At 36.1% G+C, this 21,149-nt stretch overlaps 1 protein-coding gene across 4 annotated transcripts in view; it reads right to left on the bottom strand.

Annotated features, from left to right (window-relative positions):
- The window catches only part of LOC135216336 (ubiquitin-protein ligase E3B-like), a 776,183-nt gene that overhangs the window by 55,150 nt on the left and 699,884 nt on the right, over nt 1–21,149 (bottom strand). For all 4 annotated transcript variants that reach the window (XM_064251540.1, XM_064251539.1, XM_064251543.1 and 1 more), the window contains 2 exons: nt 9,713–9,967; nt 2,890–3,054 (listed from right to left, as the gene is read on the bottom strand). In XM_064251540.1, the coding sequence (XP_064107610.1) occupies nt 2,890–3,054; nt 9,713–9,967 (420 nt within the window). The remainder of the gene's footprint in view (nt 1–2,889; nt 3,055–9,712; nt 9,968–21,149) is intronic.

The following is a 21,149-nucleotide window of genomic DNA, read 5'->3' as shown; positions in this document are numbered from 1 at the left end:
CGAGGAAGCCGTGTCGCCCAGTGAAATCCCCCCCTGGTTCTTTCCCCCCCCTTGCAGTGCACCAAGCTTCATTGCTATCGATAAGTATGACGTCACAGACGCCTTCAACGGGGTAGCTAGGTGTGACCTATGGGTCGGCTCCCCGTATTTAGGGTCTTTTGATGAGGAAAAGGCTAATTGGAGGGGTTGCTGTGGTAGTGTTTAACACTCGCCCCAGTTTTATACCGACACCTTTTATATAGGTGAGCGAGTCAGAAGCTTCTGACATGTCCAATTTAGCAGTTCTCTGGTATTATAGCGATATTTTACTAGAAATAGTGCTAAAGCAGACATATTTCACTGGGCGACACGGCTTCCTCGCCCAGAAATAGATTTTTCCTACGTCAAAATCCCTTATTTGCTAATTTTTTTCATGTTATTTTTGTGACTAAGAGAATTTTTTATAACAAAAAAGATGATTTGCTAATTTTCAAATATTAATATTAATTATGAAAACACAGCAAAATATCAATAAAATGTTATTTCACTTACAGAATCCATTAATACTGTATTACTAATATATTATCATCATAATATGTATATAAATAAATTAACATCCAGCTATTTGTAATGTTTACGTTCTCAGAACCCGCTGATTGAGCCTACGACCGAAAGAATTAAGAAAATAATTTTTGAGTTGCTACAAGAATCGAACTTATTGATGGAATTATTATTTTTAATGATGTACCTAAAAGTATAATGGTTATACAAAGGTAAAGTAACATGATTTATTAAAATATTAAAATAAAACTCCAGGAAGTTCATGATACCACTGAATGAGTCTGTGCATACATACTTACATTAGAAATTATTTCTTTTGCTTTACTTGACTAATTGTACCACTTTTATTACAATTTTAGTTGATTTTATGTATGATTAAGACACACAACAATACACAAGAGGTATTTTTCACTGTTGACTGCACATATAATTTGGAATAATTTTTCAATGCACATTTAAATATTTGGGTACAGTACTTTACTTGTGAAATCCCAATGTTTCCCCTATTTACTGTAAAAAGAAAATGAGACGGCTTGAATACTGTGCGAAAGCAAATGTCTGTGCCTGAATATACAGGAACTTGATTAGTTTCACAAGCAGTTGTAAGCCATATATTTTTAAGGGTAATATTGTAAGATGATTTTGAAATGATGTTAAAGTGTTTTAGGATGTTAGTTGAAGGTATATTTAGTGTAGGATGATAGTTTAAGGTAGGCATACCTGGTGCTTGAGTTATTAAAATAGGCAGTTATAAGAGTTTTAGTTTAAAGTATATTTTGTGTCTGAACTATTAAAATAGGCAGTTATAAGTGTTTTAGTTTAAAGTATATTTGTATATTTTGCGTCTGAACTATTAAAATATACAGTTATAAGTGTTTTAGTTTAAAGTATATTTTGTGTCTGAACTATTAAAATAGGCAGTTATAAGTGTTTTAGTTTAAAATATATTTTGTGTCTGAACTATTAACATAGGCAGTGATATGCATTTTTAGAAGGGAGTAACAAATTAGCACAGATTTTTGCGGGTGGTTGTGGTCCTGAACTCCTGCGAATACTGGGGGTCAACTCTACATCAAGATCTATGTCTTCAATGCAGTCAACATTCAGGTATTTCCAAAATATTGCTATGTACTAGTTGACAAATCCTTCACATGAATGTTCTTTTTAATGACCTACCTTGCAGTATCCAATAGGGAGGGACAAGTTTGTTTCAAATGAGGCTTTCTTAGTAATGTGTTCATTCCAATGTAATATGTTATCTGAACAAGTGCGTATAATGTAATGGTTTCTCAATAAGGTCAGCAACTATGTCATGCATCTAGTGATGGCTAACATCTTTGTCTTCCCAGGAATCACTGAAATGGTGACTTCGCAGCAGACTACCAGTTAAACAACCAAGTTGCCCAGAGTCTTTGCTCTCCCTCACTTGGCAGGAAAGAGAGTTCTGTAGGTCCAAACAGTAAGAAGTCCAAAATTGACAAATTGAGCCTCCCTCTAAAGCAGGGTGGTTCCTTCCATTCTCTGGTGCACTCATACCAAGATGTTATGGTAATCAGCACCTAGCAACAAGAGAAGATTATCAAAGATATCCAAAGCAACCTGGGTGTTGGCTAACAGTACTTCCTTGCTTTGCAAATAACTACAGTATAAAGATTGGAAAGGCAATGGGTGTGACCTGGCTTCTTGGTATGAGTGCAAATGATCATGTGTATTGTGCATATCCTGGGACTGGACCAAACTCATAGATAAGACACCTGGGAAGGTGTCATCAGTTTGTTGAAGGTAGTGCCATCCTTATCTATCCTTTGGGGAGCAATCCAGTCAGACCACGATGAGAATTTGTCTGTCAGCCTAAAGAGATAAAAGATTCTATCTAGACCATCTCATGAAGACATTTGCATATTTTTGGACAAAAATATGCAGGCAATTTTAGTTTTATAAGTTCCAGTTAACTTATAGAAAGATTTACTTCATTCTGTGACCAAGAACCCACAGTCCCGTATCTAAGATGGTAACCATGGATATTTATTAAAATTTTGAATATGAAAGTAACTTTTTAAGAGAAATAACTAATGAAAATCACAACAGTACTCTTTCTCATTCCAAACTTGTCATTTTTCCAGTCTTCTGTGAATGTCTTGTTGCCGTCCCAACAGACTAGCCAAACTAACGAAGACAGGTCTCACTGTGTAACAACCAACTCTCCTCTACAAATGAGTTTATAAAGGGAGAGTATTACACTTTTAAAATGGGAAGCACAAGAAACCATAAATTTGGACCCAAAGCTTTATAAGGATACTTACACATACGGTCAATAAAGATTTCTTTGTATAAAAACAATGTACACACCTTTAAGAAAAGAGCCCTTTCCTCTTCCTTGAAATCCTTCTCCAGAATATCCCACAGCCAACAAACAACGCGGTGTTTATCATGAAATCCTCCATAATACTGTGTGTGGCGGCGAAGATCTTTAAGGTCTACAGCAACATTATCTCCAGATATCAAACGCTGAAACTGAAATGGAAGTAAGATTTGCTAGCATCAAACTATATTAATATGGTTTGAATTATAATAAAAACTAAAACTATACAAATATAATTTGAACTATAAGAAGCACTACAAACCCTTGTAATAATCAAATTATAAATTTATATTAGATTCATAAACATTAAATGCCAACAATTATCTCCCAAGCATTAAAACTGGAGCAGAAGAAAAATTACCATCAACTATTCTGAACACATAGAATAGTGGTTTACAAATTTAAGAGAAACTAACATTTCTCTTTTATCATGATCTTCACACTAAAAATTCTTGTAAAAAACAAATATTGAATTTATTATATAGAGAGGTCTTTAGACTTTCAACAGCAGTTGTCTCTGCATATTAAACACTGAAACTGAAAAGGAAGAAGATTAGCTTAGCACAAGCTACTCTTGACACGAAAATAAATGTGGTAAGAAAAATCAGAAAAAAATAATGCTACTCCTTTATAAAGCCCTTGTAATAATCAAATTATAAACTCCTTACACAGAGAGATCCCTAAATCTAAAATCATCAACAAAGCAAAATGGTTAGTTTCTTGCTCCATAATTATAAAATATTTTTTGTTCCATTATTACAAACCTCTTATCTTTGTAGTGCTTTAATGCATTGAAGAAATAAACACAGTGACACCTCATAAGTAAAATTGATACGACAAGCAACCCTAACCATTTATCTAATAATATGTATGTATTACGGCACTGGCAGGAAATAAAATAAATTAGGTCAATAACTTTAGTGTTTGGTGTTTGAGACTGGTGCAAAACAGTAAATTCCTCAGGATGCTGATATGAGACAAGTCTTAACACTCCAATCACACCAGGGAGACTGCGGGCGCGCAAATGACCTGAATAGTGGAAAGATCAGGTGACTGTGACATCAGAGGTCAAGTGAGTTTACATGAAATGGAAAACGCACATACAAGGGAACAGAGAAGACATTAGCGTGCTTACATTCGTACGTCCATTAGTAGGTTTCAGTGCATATGTCCGTGAGGGCAAAAGAGATCATATATAACTCCAGTATGGAACCTTATCGATTCATTAGACAAGAATCTGTCAGTGGTGACCCCAAAACATGGAAAGATTTATAGGACATTTATCCATTTCATTTCTTAAGTCCTTTCAGTGTCTTATAATTGTGGTTTCTTTTTCAGGATGGATTCGGTTGTCGCTATTGAAAAATGAGTTCTCTAGACTTTTATCTGACATTTACTTGATAAGAGACTCATGGAGTTACTTGACAGTGAGAATAAGTGGGGATAGTTCTATCCAATATGATCACGCAGAATAGCAGAATAGTAATGGCATTTTAATTATTTTTGGGATTTTTAATTCATTTTTACTTAACCTTCATGTTAGTTATTTTGGGGAAATAAAGACTATTTTTGTATCCCGAGAGTTTTGAATTCGCCTAAGATTTAATGATTGATTTTCAGCTATGTAGAGAGGGAAGGTGATGAGAACAAACGAATGTAGGTCACACTATTATATATGAGTTCTTTCCTTTAAGTTAGATGGGGTCCTTTTGATCCCCATAACATATGCTTTTAGAATGAATAAGTAAAGAAAGAGCCCGAATTTTCTGCAGTCTCATCTTGAGACTTTAGTCTTAGTCTAACCATGGCTGGTGAATCCCGAACTTCACTTACCTCAATTTGAGCTGGGTCCTTGCTTCTTGGTAATCTTTCTATGAGCAGTGCTAATGGAGATGAGTCTACAACTGTTAGATCTTCATGATCATATATGCTTTAGGTATGTGTGATGATCGCTCACTCTAGGAGTGATTTTCATCTCCCTTGCAGGTTTGCAAGGAAGATGAAAATCAATAGCGATTTTGAGAAGAGGCATCAGCGCACCAGGTGGCATCACAGGTACTTTTGTTTCGAGATTTTTATTCAGTGCATTAAAATATGAAGGTTTGTGATGTACAGCCAATTGCTTTATTTAAAGTCCAGGAAAGGCCATATCAATATCCCTTAATGGAGGAATCTTTAAACCTCTTTCCTAAAGATTATAAAGAAACCCAGAAACTTGGAAAATTTAAAAGTTGAGGCAGTTCTTCTAAAAGCACCATTTACTACGAGTCATTTCCATTATTTGGAGATTTTACATACAACTAACTGAAAAAGATCCCACTTTGTGCAGTGATAATGTTGACGATGAATAGCCAGTAATCTGGATGACCACCCTTGCTAAGGCTTGATATCATATTGTTCTTCAAACAGCATGAAGAATAGAGAGAAATAGTACACTTTCCAGATGTCCCACTGGTACATGAATAACATTTGATGTTTCAAGCAACAAGTTTCAAAAAGGTAAAAAATTCACTGAAAGAGCTCTAGTGTGTCAATGACTACTTTCCAGGAATTACCAAGTTTGTATTTCTGTGCAGAGGTGATCTGCAGATACATCTCACTTCTCTCAAAGAAACCCCAAAATTAACCCAAAAATTCTTGCCTCCTCTCTGTAGAGTGAATTTTCTAGCCTTGTGCATCCTCCTTTTGCTACCATGAGGATATCATAAAATTGTCTCTGTAACTGCAAAATCAAATCCCATTTGAGCGAGAATGAATTGCCTCTGAAATGATCATCCTGCATAAAGAGCTGTGAAAACGGATTGTGATTTGGATGAAATATAACCCTGGAAATTGTTAGATGCCCCTCTGTATTCAAATATCTAATCTATGGAATTGTAACAGCTTTTTTTGGGAACAGACCTCTTCTGTCTTCACCCTGAAGGGGGTCTGATAAACACTCTAATGGAGGGAGTACAAGTAAATCACCAGTCTAAATCTTCATCACCTCAAGTATTGCTAAAATGGTGCTTGAGGTGGCAACCAATAATAAGCGTCTAATAAAAATCTTGTTTATTGCTGCCTCATCATCCAAAATTATGAACTATTCTCATCCACGGTGGTAGCTGTTTTTTAACTACGGGATATAACGACAACAGGATATCTCCATTGATAAAAATTCTGTATCCTACCAACAGAAAGCAAAAAGTCTTCTATACCATAACCCAGATATCCAGAGCTAGGGCCATGCTGGATTGGTTGAGTTCACAAGAGAAGTCGAGAAGAAAGCATATACTGTAAATACTACTTACCTTCTCTTGTCTGTCAGATTAATCTTGACTTCCAGTTACTTAAGGAAAATTTCTAAGATGTTTCAGTTCCTTTGGAGAGACAGTAATGCATTTTAAAGCCCATAAAACCTGAGGACTTTCAAACAACTCCACCAACTGATATTAAATATTTGACTCCAAACACCCTTAAGTACTAAGATTTGCCTCTCGGTGCTGTAACATTATTTGTAAAGCCACAGAATTTTAAACTACATTCAATGCTATCTTCCAGAGCGAGAAAACTCAACTGGTTAATTCAACCTCCTTGATACTAGCAACTACAAACAATAAATTTAATCATATAAGGGATGGCTTCTTTTACATGCCATATGCTTGATCAATCTCTTCCTATGTTCAACTCTAAGAGTGTGGAAGAAACTGGGCTCTTCAAAGTCTCATTACTTTGTAACATTAACTATCTTTCAGCTACACAAGTTACTAGTAGCATACCCAGCTCCTAGCTTGGATAGCCTAAGGGACCTTGCTTTATTTACCCAAATGTGCTAAATTATGACATTGTTCTCCCTCATCAATAGTGACTGCTGCATTCGACCATGAAGCCAAGGATGGCTGTATACTGACACATCTCTCACTTCCTCCTATACTGCCTAGTCTCACATAGTTGGTCAAAATCAGTCATACATTCCAATCAGTTTTCATTTCTGCATCCTCAGCTGATTGCTTAGCTTCAAAAGCTCAATGAAGTAGTTCAGCCTTTTCCCTAGAGCCTGTAACCAATCTACCATCATCTGGGGCTGAGTAATTTCTTCCAGTTTCCTCTTCATGAAATTACTGTTATTTCTCTCGGCTGTATGGTAAGTTCTCCTCACAGCACGGCTAGACTCTGCAAAAATGGTGTGTAGGGTCATCTACATGTATCATCAAACCATGGCTGGACATTTGTCCTAATTTTTATGACCTTTCTAGGGACATGTCTTATCAAAATAGTCATCCCCATTTCATTTAACTTCTTGGCATCAGGATCTAATATAGCAACTGAAATATTAAGTGCCTGACAAGCTTCAATATTTTGATATCCCAATTGGCTCTATATTTCAGCCAGACCATTTCTCCAGTGGTGGAATTAAGAATATATACTGATTGACAGACATGTCCATCCTAATGGCACAATGATCAAAAGTACCTATATATCACAGACCATGGAACTGACAATCAGAGGATGCACAGAACTCAAGAGCAGACTGACTATGTTGATCTATGATCTGTGGAATTTGAATATAGTCACTCACTCTGCTTTGCATTAGTCTCCACAAATAACAAATGACTTTTGCATCCTGAGACAGAGTCAAAATATACATTCATATATAGAATAGTTGACACTTGGACTGCGGTAAACAACCTATGTAAACATTGTAGAGCTTACTAAAAATTTCAAAACAAAGAACTTTATGGTAACTACACTCCAAATTCTTCTGATAATAACTAGGTCGTCTGGACTTAGTGTAAACAACCATACCCTGCACATGTAGGATGTTACGACGATTAATGAAATCAGGGCCATCAAAGCCCGGTATTAAAAACTCAACCTTTGACTTGTTACTCCTTACAAGTCTCAGATAAAAACATGAAGTTGTAGTTATGAACACAACTCTGGAGATCAAGAACATTTGACCTTAGACCCTGAATATTTGAGTAAAGTACTTTGCAATTTTTTTCCCGTAATGAGTAAGAGGCCCAGGGTTCAGCTCAATGCCTTCAGAAAGAATTAAAATTAACAAAAAATCAGTAGCAAAACTTATATATAGACTCAACAACAGTAACGTCGTAATGATCAACAGAACAATAAACAACGATATCATCAAAAACAACAGTACATATTTACATTATTTATAAAAATTCTGTTGATAGTATGTATAAATAAATGTCACCATATGTCATTGAAAAATGCTACCGGAAGCAACCAGTAGACAAGGTGGTGCCAGCACACATTGTAAGGCAAAAGAAATCTGCCAGGTTTGCCATAACAAATTCAGGAGGACAGTCAGGATGGATTTAGGGATAAAACACTCAGAAGGAAAATATCAGGTAAAGACAAAGTCAATTTCCTGATAATCCACCAAGCAACTTTTGCTTTCTCACCAGACACTTTTTGAAAAAATAGGAAAGCTAACGGAAAAATGGATAAATGTCTGATTGTATCCTCAGGAGGATCTCAAACATTGACCATGGAAGGCTACAGTACAATGGCTATGGCACAGTCCACGGTTGGAGAACAAGGTTTGTATTCAGAGTAGCCTTCTCTTTAGAGGGGTTGCCTACCAAGGCTAATGAGTCCCTTCTACCCAATGGTTTGATGTTGGAGTGTCCTTCTCCTAAAAGAATTGCCTGCCAAGGCTTAAGATTCCCTTCTATCCTAACTCGAGTAGCCACATTAACCCATTACCCTTTTTTTCCCGCATCATGTAAGATACCCTCTTTAGGCAACAACCTCAACTTCTTTTCCTAGCAGGACACGGTCACTGTCTTCACGTAACCTTTTTGGAGGTTATATAAGGAAGTGGGATCAAAGTTGAGTCCTCCTTTAGATCTGGAATTTCTCAGCAATTCTCGTCAGATTAACGCAGCTGTGTTTCTTTAAAAGTTCTTCCCAAGTAGCAGCGTGACTAACTCCATGAATGCTTTCAACTAGAACCTGTGACTCTTCTATTGTGATAGATCGTATAGTGACTGTTTTTACTTCAGGCAACTAGGTTTTCCCTCAATTCTGTTGTCCTTCCATCACCTTTAGCAATAGTCTGATCATGGGCGTAGTTTTATCACTGATCATGGGCGTAGTTTTATCACTAACTGTCTCAAGAATATACTCCTAAACTTGCTTCTTTGCTTGATCACCCTGAATTAATATTAAAAGGATTTTTCGTCACTTGGCTTCAGTGGGTTTGTTACTCATTTTGACATTGTCTTGGATGATACCTGTGTTGATCTTGGAATCAAAAGATTTAAAACAATTGTAAACCGACATTTGAATGCAACTTCTTTCTTCAACTAGAATTTTCTTCAGGAGGAAGTTTTCTCTTCCTTCTCCCTTGATGTCACAATTTTGCTACGTATTATACTAAAGTAAAGATTCCGCTCAGTGACTCCTAGCAAGATATTTTGAACCTATTTCCTCTTGGAACTTTCAGATACTTGTACATATTCTTGCCCAGAAACGGCCTTAGCACAATGAAGCTCATCTAGAGCATCAATGTGCCGACTACTTAAGTCAGCACATTGATGCCTTGGCTAGGTAAAGGTAATGGGTTTGTAATGAAAAAAATGTAAGTCTTTATTGCCATAGATTACTGGGACCTTCCATATGATTTTCCTCTATGGAAATGCGTCTGGGTACTATGCAAGTGCACAGTTCAGGTACATAAAAGTAATGGGTATGTATTGAGAACAATAATATTGTCTATAAAATATTCACAAAAGTTATGCTTAGATTCTCAAATATATCACACATGCTGTCAACTAAATTCAAACTGTTAACTACACTCACCTCTGGTACAGAGAACAGAGATAACCAATCAGGATTAATAATTGATCGAAAACCTCGAATAAATGATATGACCTGCTCCCTTATCTGGGTATGCATCTTAAAGTGGGCCATCAAGTGTATATAAACTATTTTATTGTCATTTGTGACAGCAATAGCTTTGCCTCCAGGCCGTAGTTCATGGGTGATAATCTGTCCTAAGTAATCTTCGTCATATGAAAAAGTTAAGTCAAGGTCACTTACATCTCCATCATAATGCTGAAATACAAATACAATAAAATCAGATGTAGTACATCATTAATTAATAGATAATTCACTGAAAATTATTTTCCTATAACACTAATTTTTTGTAATTTAAATCACTGCCTTAACATTTCCATTATACATCTTACAAAATCCCTACTTATATTCTTTAAAACAACTCATAACATATAGTACTATTATAGTTCCATGCCTTACCTAATTCAACATTAATAATGTAGACACCTAGTTAGAATTTGTAGTACCAAATTCAAGGCTTCGGAATATACTTTTATGCTAATATTTACCACAATCAAAGTATTTATTTTAGTAAAATCATACCTATCAATTTCTAAATAGACTCCAAATCAATCCTTACAGCAGTCAGGTAATTAGGTGTGGTTAATCTTAAATTAGATACTAACAAGATTTCCCTAACCTGCCTAGGTCAGATTGTTAATTTTATCATATACTACTGATATCTACTCAGAAACAGTACACTATATCCCAGACATGAAACCAAAAGCTTAAAAGTTATGTTGCACGGATTACTCTCTTTTTTCATGATAATGTGTTGCCAATACTAAATGGTGCTCAAACTTTCATAGGAGCCAACCTATTTCTGAAAGAAACAAACATCTTTTCTTCCACATGAACAGTGCTTATAGCATTTAGCATAGTAATGAACTTAGTGCAATCTATCTTGTGTATATGATCATCATTACAAAGGACTGTTTGGGAGACATCTGTTAGTTTTCCCAAAGACACAGCTAGAGGACACAATCCCATATCTGAAATTTTTTTAGGCCTATTTAATTCAACGTATGTACACAGATCGGTTCAATGAGAAATTTGTGTGCCAAATGACATCTTGATTTGTGAATGAAAGGGCCAAAGGATGTTTTGGGTATGGGTGTAGGGGGGAAGGGGAGGGGGGGATGGATCACTTACTGAAACTAAGTGACTTTCCAAGGTTATAAGAGAGAGATGAACATTAAACACAGGGTAAATTGCACAGTATATGCAGTACAGTTCTTATGACTGGGTGATGTATAAACTAATGTATAGTACACGTAGCCTACTGTACTGTACATACAAAAGCACAAATACAAACCTTTGTTCTTTACTTAGGATTTTGCTTATGAACTCAAGCTGGAACGGCCACTCAAACTTATTGACAAGGTAGCAGTGGTGTCATTTCAGATTTTCCTTGGGGGGGGGGGGGGGGGGGCGGGGGGGGGGGGGGTTAAAGGTTTACAACTTATGGGCATTTTGGAGCATTTTAAAACCATATAAGAGCAAACAGATATGGCATACCCACCCACATGATTATATATAATACATATGTATATATATGTTATGTATAAAATAAATATATACATATATATATATTTATACTAATATATAATATATATATATATATATTATATATATATAATATAATATATATATATATTGGTTATGTATATAATATATATATATAATTATATTATATATATATATATTATTATATATTATATAATGCGATATATATATATATATGGATATTATATTATATATATTATATATATTATTATATATTATTATATATAATATAATACAGCACATAAGAGGCCCCACGCAATTGCAGGGATGCACATCAGACCACCCCCAAAGCGAATAGTTAAATTCCATGAATACTTACAACCTCCTCTAAAAGTGCCTATTTTGAAAGGTCTAATACCAAATGTGTACCTTAAATTATTATCCTATTACTGTATTAATCTTAGAAATTATATTATTAATATCATTTCGGAGTCATCTTAAACATTAGTACCCTTAAAATATATACATACGTACTTCTCACCCTTCCACACTGACCCAACAAGTTGGCAACACTGACCATCCAACCCTTACTGTCAAGTTTCTTGACATTTCTGACAGGCTCACCCTCCCCCCTTTAAGTTTTTCAGCAAAAGATGGGGTCTCCTTTAAAATTAAGACAAATTATTTATTTATAATCTAACATCTTACTAATTCACTAGTTTTTTTCTTTCATGAATTCATATTATTGCTGTTTACATTAATATTAATATTTGAAAATCAGTAATTATCTATTTATCATAAAAAATTGCATCTCAGTAAAAGAGAAAGAGAGAATTATTATTTTAATACTTAAAATCATTTAATCTAATTACACTTAATATAGTATTAACCAATATTAATATTTGAAAATGATTGAATAATTTTTGTATCATTAAAATTTATATAGTCATGGAAATAACATCAAAATACACTAATTAGTGAATATTTATCGATGGAAAAGTCCAGTAATAGGCGAGTCCATGAATTGTGGGAACTGTAAGTATATAACTGTATGTATGTATGTATGTATGTAAGTATGTATGTATATATATATAAATATATATATATATATATATATATATATATAATATATATATATATATATCACTCGCCTATTACCGGACTTTTCCATCGATAAATATCCACTAATTAGTGTATTTTGATGTTATTTCCATTACTAAATACATTTTAATGACACAAAAATGACTTACTCATTTTCAAATATTAATATTGGTCAACACTATATTAACCCTCTTATGCCGGAGCCGTAAATAAAAAATTAAGGGCGAAAGTGTCTTGCAATAGGGATATGATAGTATGCATCTGTAAGATCGATAGAGGTGGTGACGGCCCCACGGGGAAGTAAGGTCCGCACCTGCGAGATGGTGAGCATCTTGAACTTGTCGCAGCGAATGGCCAAGTTTAAACGGGACAAGTCTAAGATTACCCTTCTTTTTGTGAGCCTCTTTGGAACGCTGAACAAGCGCCCTTGAAACTTTAATCTGTTGACTCTCGCTATTGCTCCTTTCTGAAGGAGGTCCTCCGCATACTCCGTCAATTCTTTGGATGGAAGTTGAAGGAAAGGTCTGGGTGGGGGCGGATTCGCCACCCAACTCCAACCCAGGCCTTTCGACACAATACTTTGTGCCCATTTGCTGAATCCCCACCGGTGGCGGAAGAGAAACAGCCTCCCTCCTACCTCGAAGTTCTCATTGTTGCTGGTAACCTCCGCGGCCTCCCCGGAAGTGTTTTCCTCTATTAAGGGACCTTCCTGATCCTCTCTGACGAAAGGATCGCTTACCTCTGCCTCCCCTACCCGAGCGGTCATACTGCTGAAAGGCCTGGCCTTCGAACACTTGGTTGAAGGCTGGGGAGACAGCGTAAGAGGTGGAAGGTTGAGGCTGGGGGGAAATCACATAGATAGGCTGTGATTGGGCCTTGGAGGTAGAGGGTTGGGCCGCCTGCACCAACGGAACAGCCGAAACAGGCTGGGCGAAGCGTTGCTGTTTCTTTTGGTAAGGCTGGAAACGTCTGGGTTTCCTCTGAGCCTTACCCCTCACTGCTTGGTCTTGGCGTCTCTTTGCAGTGAGACCCCAACGATCCTTAAGGCTTTGGTTAAGCCTTGTAGCTTCCGCCTGGACCTCCTTTACCATTGCATCAGGGAAGAGGTCTGCTCCCCAGATGTTTGATGAAAGCAACTTATTTGGTTCATGCCGAATAGTTGCTTCCTGGAGGACATGCTTCCGACAATTCGTTCTGGCTGTGGCGAACTCAAACATGTCAGACTGTACCGTTTGAGTCAGTGACTTGGTGATAAGCTTGAATAGTGGCTCGGAACCGTAAGCAATGGTAGCCACTTCTGTCATGGCCATGGTGTTAATAGACCTGGCTAGCTTAGACTTGGCCTCAAACTCCGCCTGAATGAGGCTGTCCGGAAGTCTAGGCAGCTTCTCACCAAACTGATCCATAGCACAGTCTGGTTTGAGTTTTGCCGCCGAAAAAGTGTTGGGCAGGTCTTCCCACAATTCTCCGGTTGAGGGAAGCAACGGAGATGTGGGGTCCGCTTCCTTTAGCTGCGGTAACGACTCCCCCTTTTGGGCCGCTGGGATAGTGACCGTAGCGATCTTGGTAAGGAAGGGAAGCGGAGTTCCCTCTTCCATTGTGAAAATGGTGAAGGGACTCTTAAAGGGTTGAATCTTCGTATTTGAACAATCCATGTCCTCTAAGCACCTGAGCCATTCTCTTTGAGCCTGGTCACGTGAATAGAGGACAGTCTCTTTAGGGACCTTGTCATCTCGCGTCATGGCAGCGGCAGTGAGTCTGGCGTAGCCAATGAACGGCGGTTGTAGATCCTCCGGGTAGAACTCGAAGTCCTCAATCCTTCGAGTTCCACACTCCGGAATAGAAATAAGCCCGTCCTGGAAGGGGGCGTATGACGCCACCCTCCAGGGGTTATTCATAGAGAACGGAGGCAGAGAGTCCTGAGGTGGAAGCTGAGCTATACCTGTGCCGAAAGGTGGGGGAGTAGCTAGAGGAGCCTGGCTCAGTTCGGCGATGATGTTATCCTGGGAGTTGATCCTGTCGGACAACCGGGAGAACATCTGCTCCATACTGTTTTTGAGAGAACCGACCAAATCCCCCATGTGTTGTAACAGACCAGCATTGGGATCCAAAGCCGGAGCTGCTGCGGAGGTGGTTGGGTAACTCTGAACAGGTACCAAGGGGAGAGGAGAAACGGCTGACTCCGCCGGAGTATGTGATCTCTCCTTGGAAGACCTACTCCTTTCGCGCAGCGACACGAACTGAGCCCAGAAAAAAAATTGTCTCCCGTGTGCCGGAGGGGTTTCGGAGTGAGCGCGGAAGCGGAAAAAATATTTTTTTCAAAAAATCACAGCGCGCTTAGTTTTCAAGATTAAGAGTTCATTTTTGGCTCCTTTTTTTCATTGCCTGAAGTTTAGTATGCAACCATCAAAAATGAAAAAAATTATTATCATATATAAATAATGCGATATATGATAGCGCAAAAATGAAATTTCATATATAATTGTATTCAAATCGCGCTGTGCGCAAAACGGTTAAAGGTAACAAGTTCCTTTTTTTTCGTTGTAATGTACACTAAATTGCGATCATTTTGGTATATAACACATTGTAAAACGATAAAAGCAACACAGAGAAAATATTATCACAAAATAATGCATGAATTCGTAACGCGCGGACGTAAACAAATATTTTTTTCAAAAATTCACCATAAATCTAAGTATTGTCCTAGAGACTTCAAATTTCTTTCAAAATGAAGAAAAATGATTGAATATTACTATACTGTAAGAGTATTAGCTTACAAATGCAGTTTTTGACCATATCTGACGAGTTAAAGTTGACCGAATGTCGAATTTTTTATATATATATATTTTTTATATGCAATTATTTCGGAAATAAGGAAAGCTACAACCTTCATATATTTTTCGTTTTATTCTACATGAAATTGCGCACATTTTCATATATAAAACTCTATGAAATGCTTAATATGAAACGGAGCAAATATTCCGAGAATGGGACGTACGTATTTCGGAGATTTGTGGCGGAGAATCCGCGCGCTGAGGGAAGGAAAGATTTATTTTTAAATTCACCATAAATCTAAATATTTTGCTAGAGACTTCGAATTTGTTTCAAGATGAAGATAAATGACTGAATATTACTAGACTGTAAGAGGTTTTAGCTTACAATTGCGTTTTTCGACCATTTCGGTAGAGTCAAAGTTGACCAAAATAACGTTGGTTTTTTTTTGTTTTTTTTCTATTTATCGTGATTTATATGCAAATATTTCAAAAAGGAGAAAAGCTACAACCTTCAATTATTTTTTGTTGTATTCTACATGAAATTGCAAACATTTTCATATATAAAACTTTATGTAACGGCTAATTTAAAATGGTGCAAACATTACCACAATCGCACGTATGATTTTTTCGGAAGAGTTACCGCGCGGACGTAAAGAAAATGTTATTTTGTTCATAAATTCACCATAAATCGAAATATTGTGCTAGAGACTTCCAATTTGTTGCAAAATGAAGGTAAATGCTTGAATATTACTAGAATATAAGCGTTTTAGCTTACAATTGCGTTTTTCGACCATTTCGGTAGAGTCAAAGTTGACCGAAGGTTGAAATTTTGGCAATTATCGTTATTTATATGAAAATATCTCAAAACTGATAAAAGCTACAACCATGGGTTGTTTTTAGTTGTAATGTGCATGAAATTGCGCACATTTCCATATATAAAACTTTATATAACGGCTAATTTTAAAATGGTGCAAACATTACCACAATCGCATGTATGATTTTTTCGGAAGAGTACCGCGCGGACGTAAAGAAAAAAGATTTTTCATAAATTCACCATAAATCAAAATATTGTGCTAGAGACTTCCAATCAGTTGCAAAATTAAGGTAAATAATTGAATATTACTAGAAATAATAAGCGGTTTAGCTTACAATTGGCGTTTTTCGACCATTTTCGGTCGAGTCAAAGTTGGAAAACCGAAGGGTTTGAAATTTTGGCAATTATCGTTTTATTTATAATGAAAATATCTCAAAACTGATAAAAGCTACAAATCATGAGTATTTTATTGTTGTATTCTACATAAAAATGCGCACATTTTCATATATAATACTTCATGTAACGGCTAATTTACAATGGTACAAAAATTATGTCAAAGTGACGAAATAATTTCCGAGATGTGTTACAGATACTTTTTAGTGCGGCAAGAAAGAAAATGGCGCTTGCGCACCTGCGTAACGATTGTAAACAAAACAACACCTTGATCCGTGAACTCCCAGCATCCCCAAGGCGCGTGATTCAAAAGTTTTAGGCTGGTAGGCCTATAAGTATTTTTCCGCGAATTTAAAATAAAACTTTTGTAAGTCAACGTAAAATACGTCCAGCTTGGCACACGAGAGACAAAAAATGTTGACGTAAAATACGTCTAGTCAGCCTAAGAGGGTTAGTGTAATTAGATTAAATGACTCTAAGTTATTAAAATAATAATTCTTTATTTCTCTACTGAGATTATATATATATATATATAATATATATATATATATATATCATATATATATATATATATATATATATATATATATATATATATTATATATATATATATATATATATATATATATATATATATGACATATATATATATATATATATATATATATATATATATATATATATATATATATATATAATATATATATATATATATATATATATATATATATATATAATATATATATATATATATATTATATATATATATATATATATATATATATATATATATATATATATATATATTATACATGTTTATTTGTTATTTAAAAAACATATCTTTATTCATAATTTACAATGGTTTGGGGATTTTTCATAGGTCCGGAACGGATTAAATTGAATTAAGTTATTTTAAATGGGAGAAATTCGTTTGAGATACGAGCCGATTGACTTATGAGCTCGGTTCTGGAACGAGTTTAATTCGTTCCAGAATTGAGCTCGTAAGTCAATCGGCTCATATCTCAAACGAATTTCTCCCATTTAAAATAACTGAAATCAATTTAATCTGTTCCGGGCCTATGAAAAATCCCCAAACCATTGTAAATTATGAATAAAGATATGTTTTTAAATAACAAATAAACATGTATAATTAACAAATACATAACAAAATATGAAATAAAGAGTTATTTAGCATAATAGTCTTACTTTGGAGACAGACGAGTGCGGCTAATGAAGGTGAACGGCGAGGAGGAGGGAGGGGGGAAGGGATGTAGGCACTCTAGACACGTACGTAAACGGCACTTTTTTAGAACTTAAAACTATTTTCGTAACTTTAAAACTAAAACTACACTTTCCTCATTTCAAATGAAAGAAAAAACTAAAACAATGCACTTAACTTTAAACTTAAACTAAGCTTAACATTTACGTAAATTTAATTATCACTTCTTTTTGCCTTCTTGGCTGCACTTTCTGTACTTCACTCGCAGCTCTTTTCAATAAAAATGTATCCAAAGAACTTTGCTTTGCCTGCCTTTCAAAATGCTTCGAAAATGTGACAAACAAGTGTCATTAAAAAGCGCTGAAGCACGACCAGTTGCCACTTTTTCTGGGTGTTTCTTTTCAATGAAATTTGACAGCTTTTCCCACATTGCCAGCATGTATTTAATTTCACCTGTAGAAATCACTTCCTCCGGCTCTTCCTCCTCCTCACTCGTGTTAATCTCTTCCAGAACCTTCGTGTGTTGCATCATCCGCAGCTCCTTCAACTCCTCAGTTGAGAGTTCCTCCTCATGTTCTTCGATGAGTTCGTTGACGTCACCCTCATCTACCTCCAGACCCATTGACTTTCCGAGAGATACAATCTCCTCCAACTCTTCTTGCTCGGTCTCGGGCTCAAACCCTTCGAAATCTCTTTCTGCAACAGCATCAGGCCATAACTTTTTTCATGCAGAGTTCAACGTTCGTCTTGTTACCCCTTGCCATGCCAAGTCAATGATACGTGGACAGATCACAATGTTGTAGTGATCTTTCCAAAACTTGAAGGGTTAGATTTGTGTTTTCCGTCACTTCAAAGCAGCGGCGGAACAAGTGCTTCGTGTACAGCTTTTTGAAGTTGGAAATGACCTGCTGATCCATCGGCTGTAGGATTGAAGTCGTATTGGGTGGGAGGTAGAGAACTTTGATAAACTGGAACTCCTCCAGAATATCATCTTCAAGACCAGGTGGGTGGGCTGGAGCATTATCAAGGATGAGCAATGCTTTCATCGTGAGTTTATTTTCTTGCAGATACGTCCTCACTGCAGGGCCAAAGATGAGATTTACCCAGTCAGTAAAAAACTGCCGCGTAACCCATGCCCTAGCATTGGCGCGCCAAATAACGTGCAATTTTTCTTTCAGTATCTTGTGCGTCTTGAAGGCTCGAGGATTTTCCGAATGATAAACTAGCAGTGGCTTCACTTTACAATCACCACTAGCATTTGCACATAATGCAAGGGTCAGACGGTCCTTCATGGGTTTATGGCCTGGCATCATCTTCTCCTCTGCTGTGATGTAAGTCCTCCGTGGCATTTTCTTCCAAAATAGGCCCGTTTCATCACAGTTGAACACCTGTTGCGGGATGTAGCCTTCCCTCGCAACAAGCGCAGTGAACTTTTGGATGTATTTATCGGCTGCTTTCACGTCTGCACTCGCAGCTTCGCCATGCCTCACCACTGAATGGATGCCAGTTCTCTTCTTAAAATTATCAAACCAGCCATGGCTTGCCTTAAACGCTTCTTCTGATGCCTCTTTAGAAGTTGATCCTTCTTTCTTCACTAAGTCGGCATAAATACTCCGTGCCTTCTCGCATATTACCGTCTCCATCACTGTATCTCCTGCCAACTCCTTCTCTTTCACCCACACGAGCAGAAGCTTCTCCATTTCCTCGTGTATATTTGTCCTTAATTGGGAAAGAATTGTGGTTCCTTTTGCTGGTGTAGCACTCTTGATGGCATCCTTCTGCTTCAATATCGTACAAATTGTCGATGTACTACGGTCATAGATCTTTGCGAGTTCAATCACTCGTGCGCCACGCTCATGTTTTTCTATTATTTCTTGCTTTAGTTCTATCGACATCATCTTATTCTTCCTGTCACCATTGTCCTTAGCACTCACTTTCTTCGGCCCCATGATAACACACAAAAAAGTTCAGTAATCACGCAAAAATCAAGCAAAAAAGAGTACAGCGCACAAGATACACTTTGATTCAAGCGGGTAACACGTGCGAGTGAGCGAGAGATGCTCGCGGATGATGCTCGACCCTGCGTGCCAACTAGCGGGACGCTCCGGAAACACGGCTCGTATCTCGGATTTGGGCTCGTATCTTGAACGAAAATATGGCCCGAGCTCCGGCTCGTATCTCAAAAAACTCGTATGTTAGGCTGCTCGTATCTCGAGGTACCACTGTATATATAATATGTATCTAGATATTCATTTATGCTAACTCAGAAGTGAGTTAAATATGGCGAAACAAACTTGTATTTGCCATCAGCTGATTTCCAAACCAAAACACTGACCATTATTTAGTAGTATTTTATAATGCAATTATATGAGAATGCATACAGTATTATTGGATACAGTGAAGTAATGTATAACTTTTTAAAAGATTCATGGAAAAGATGCATATTTACTTTTTCTTCTTTGCTTATCTTAATTTTCGTCACTATGCCATTTAAGTAGCAGCAGGATCTCAAGCTCGTACCTCAATTTTTTGCTCTTGTATCAAAGCAAAAGTGACAACTCGTACCTCGGAAATCTCTTAAATTAATTCATTCGTAAGTCAAGGTACAACTGTGTATATTATGTGTGTGTGTGTGTGTGTGTGTGTGCATGTATATATATATATATATATATATATATATATATATATATATATATATATATATATATGTAGTATATATATATAGTATATATATATAGTATATATATATATATATATATATATATATATATATAATATATATATATATATATATATATATATAGTATATATGTGTGTGTGTATGTGTGTTATATATATATATATATATATATATATATATATATTATATATATATATATATTATATTACATACATACAGGCAGTCCCCGGGTTACGACGGGGGTTCCGTTCTTGAGACGCGTCGTAAGCCGAAAATCGTCCTAAGCCAGAACATCGTCAAAAATACTAAGAAAACTTACTTTTAATGCTTTGGGTGCATTCAAAACTATGTAAACTGCATTCTTATTGCATTTTTCATCAAAAAAAACTTTAAAATATTGATTATTTTGTTTTGCATTTTTGGTGTCATATTTCATCTGCGTCGTAACCCTGGAAATAATTTCTGATGAATATAATTGAAAAGCGTTGTAAGCCAAGACCGTCGTAACCAGGGGACTGCCTGTATATATATATATATATATATATATATCTATATATATATATATATATATATATATATATATATAGTATGTATATGTATTATGTGTGTGTGTGTGTGTGTATGTGTGTTTTATATATATATATATATATATATATATATATATATATATATCTATTGTTATATATATATATATATATATATATATAAAACCTCGGAAATCTCGTAAATTAATTCATTCGTAAGTCAAGGTACTACTGTGTATATTATGTGTGTGTGTATATATATATAGTAGTACCTCGAGATACGAAATTAATCCTTTCCGAGGCGCCTTTCGTATCATGAGGTTTTCTTATCTTGGACACCACATTTTACATGTAAAATGGCTAATCCATTCCAAGCCCTCCAAAAAACAC

Source organism: Macrobrachium nipponense, chromosome 6 (genome assembly GCF_015104395.2).
Source record: "Macrobrachium nipponense isolate FS-2020 chromosome 6, ASM1510439v2, whole genome shotgun sequence".
Taxonomy (NCBI): Eukaryota; Metazoa; Arthropoda; class Malacostraca; order Decapoda; family Palaemonidae; genus Macrobrachium; species Macrobrachium nipponense.
This window is presented reverse-complemented; position numbering and strand designations above follow the sequence as displayed.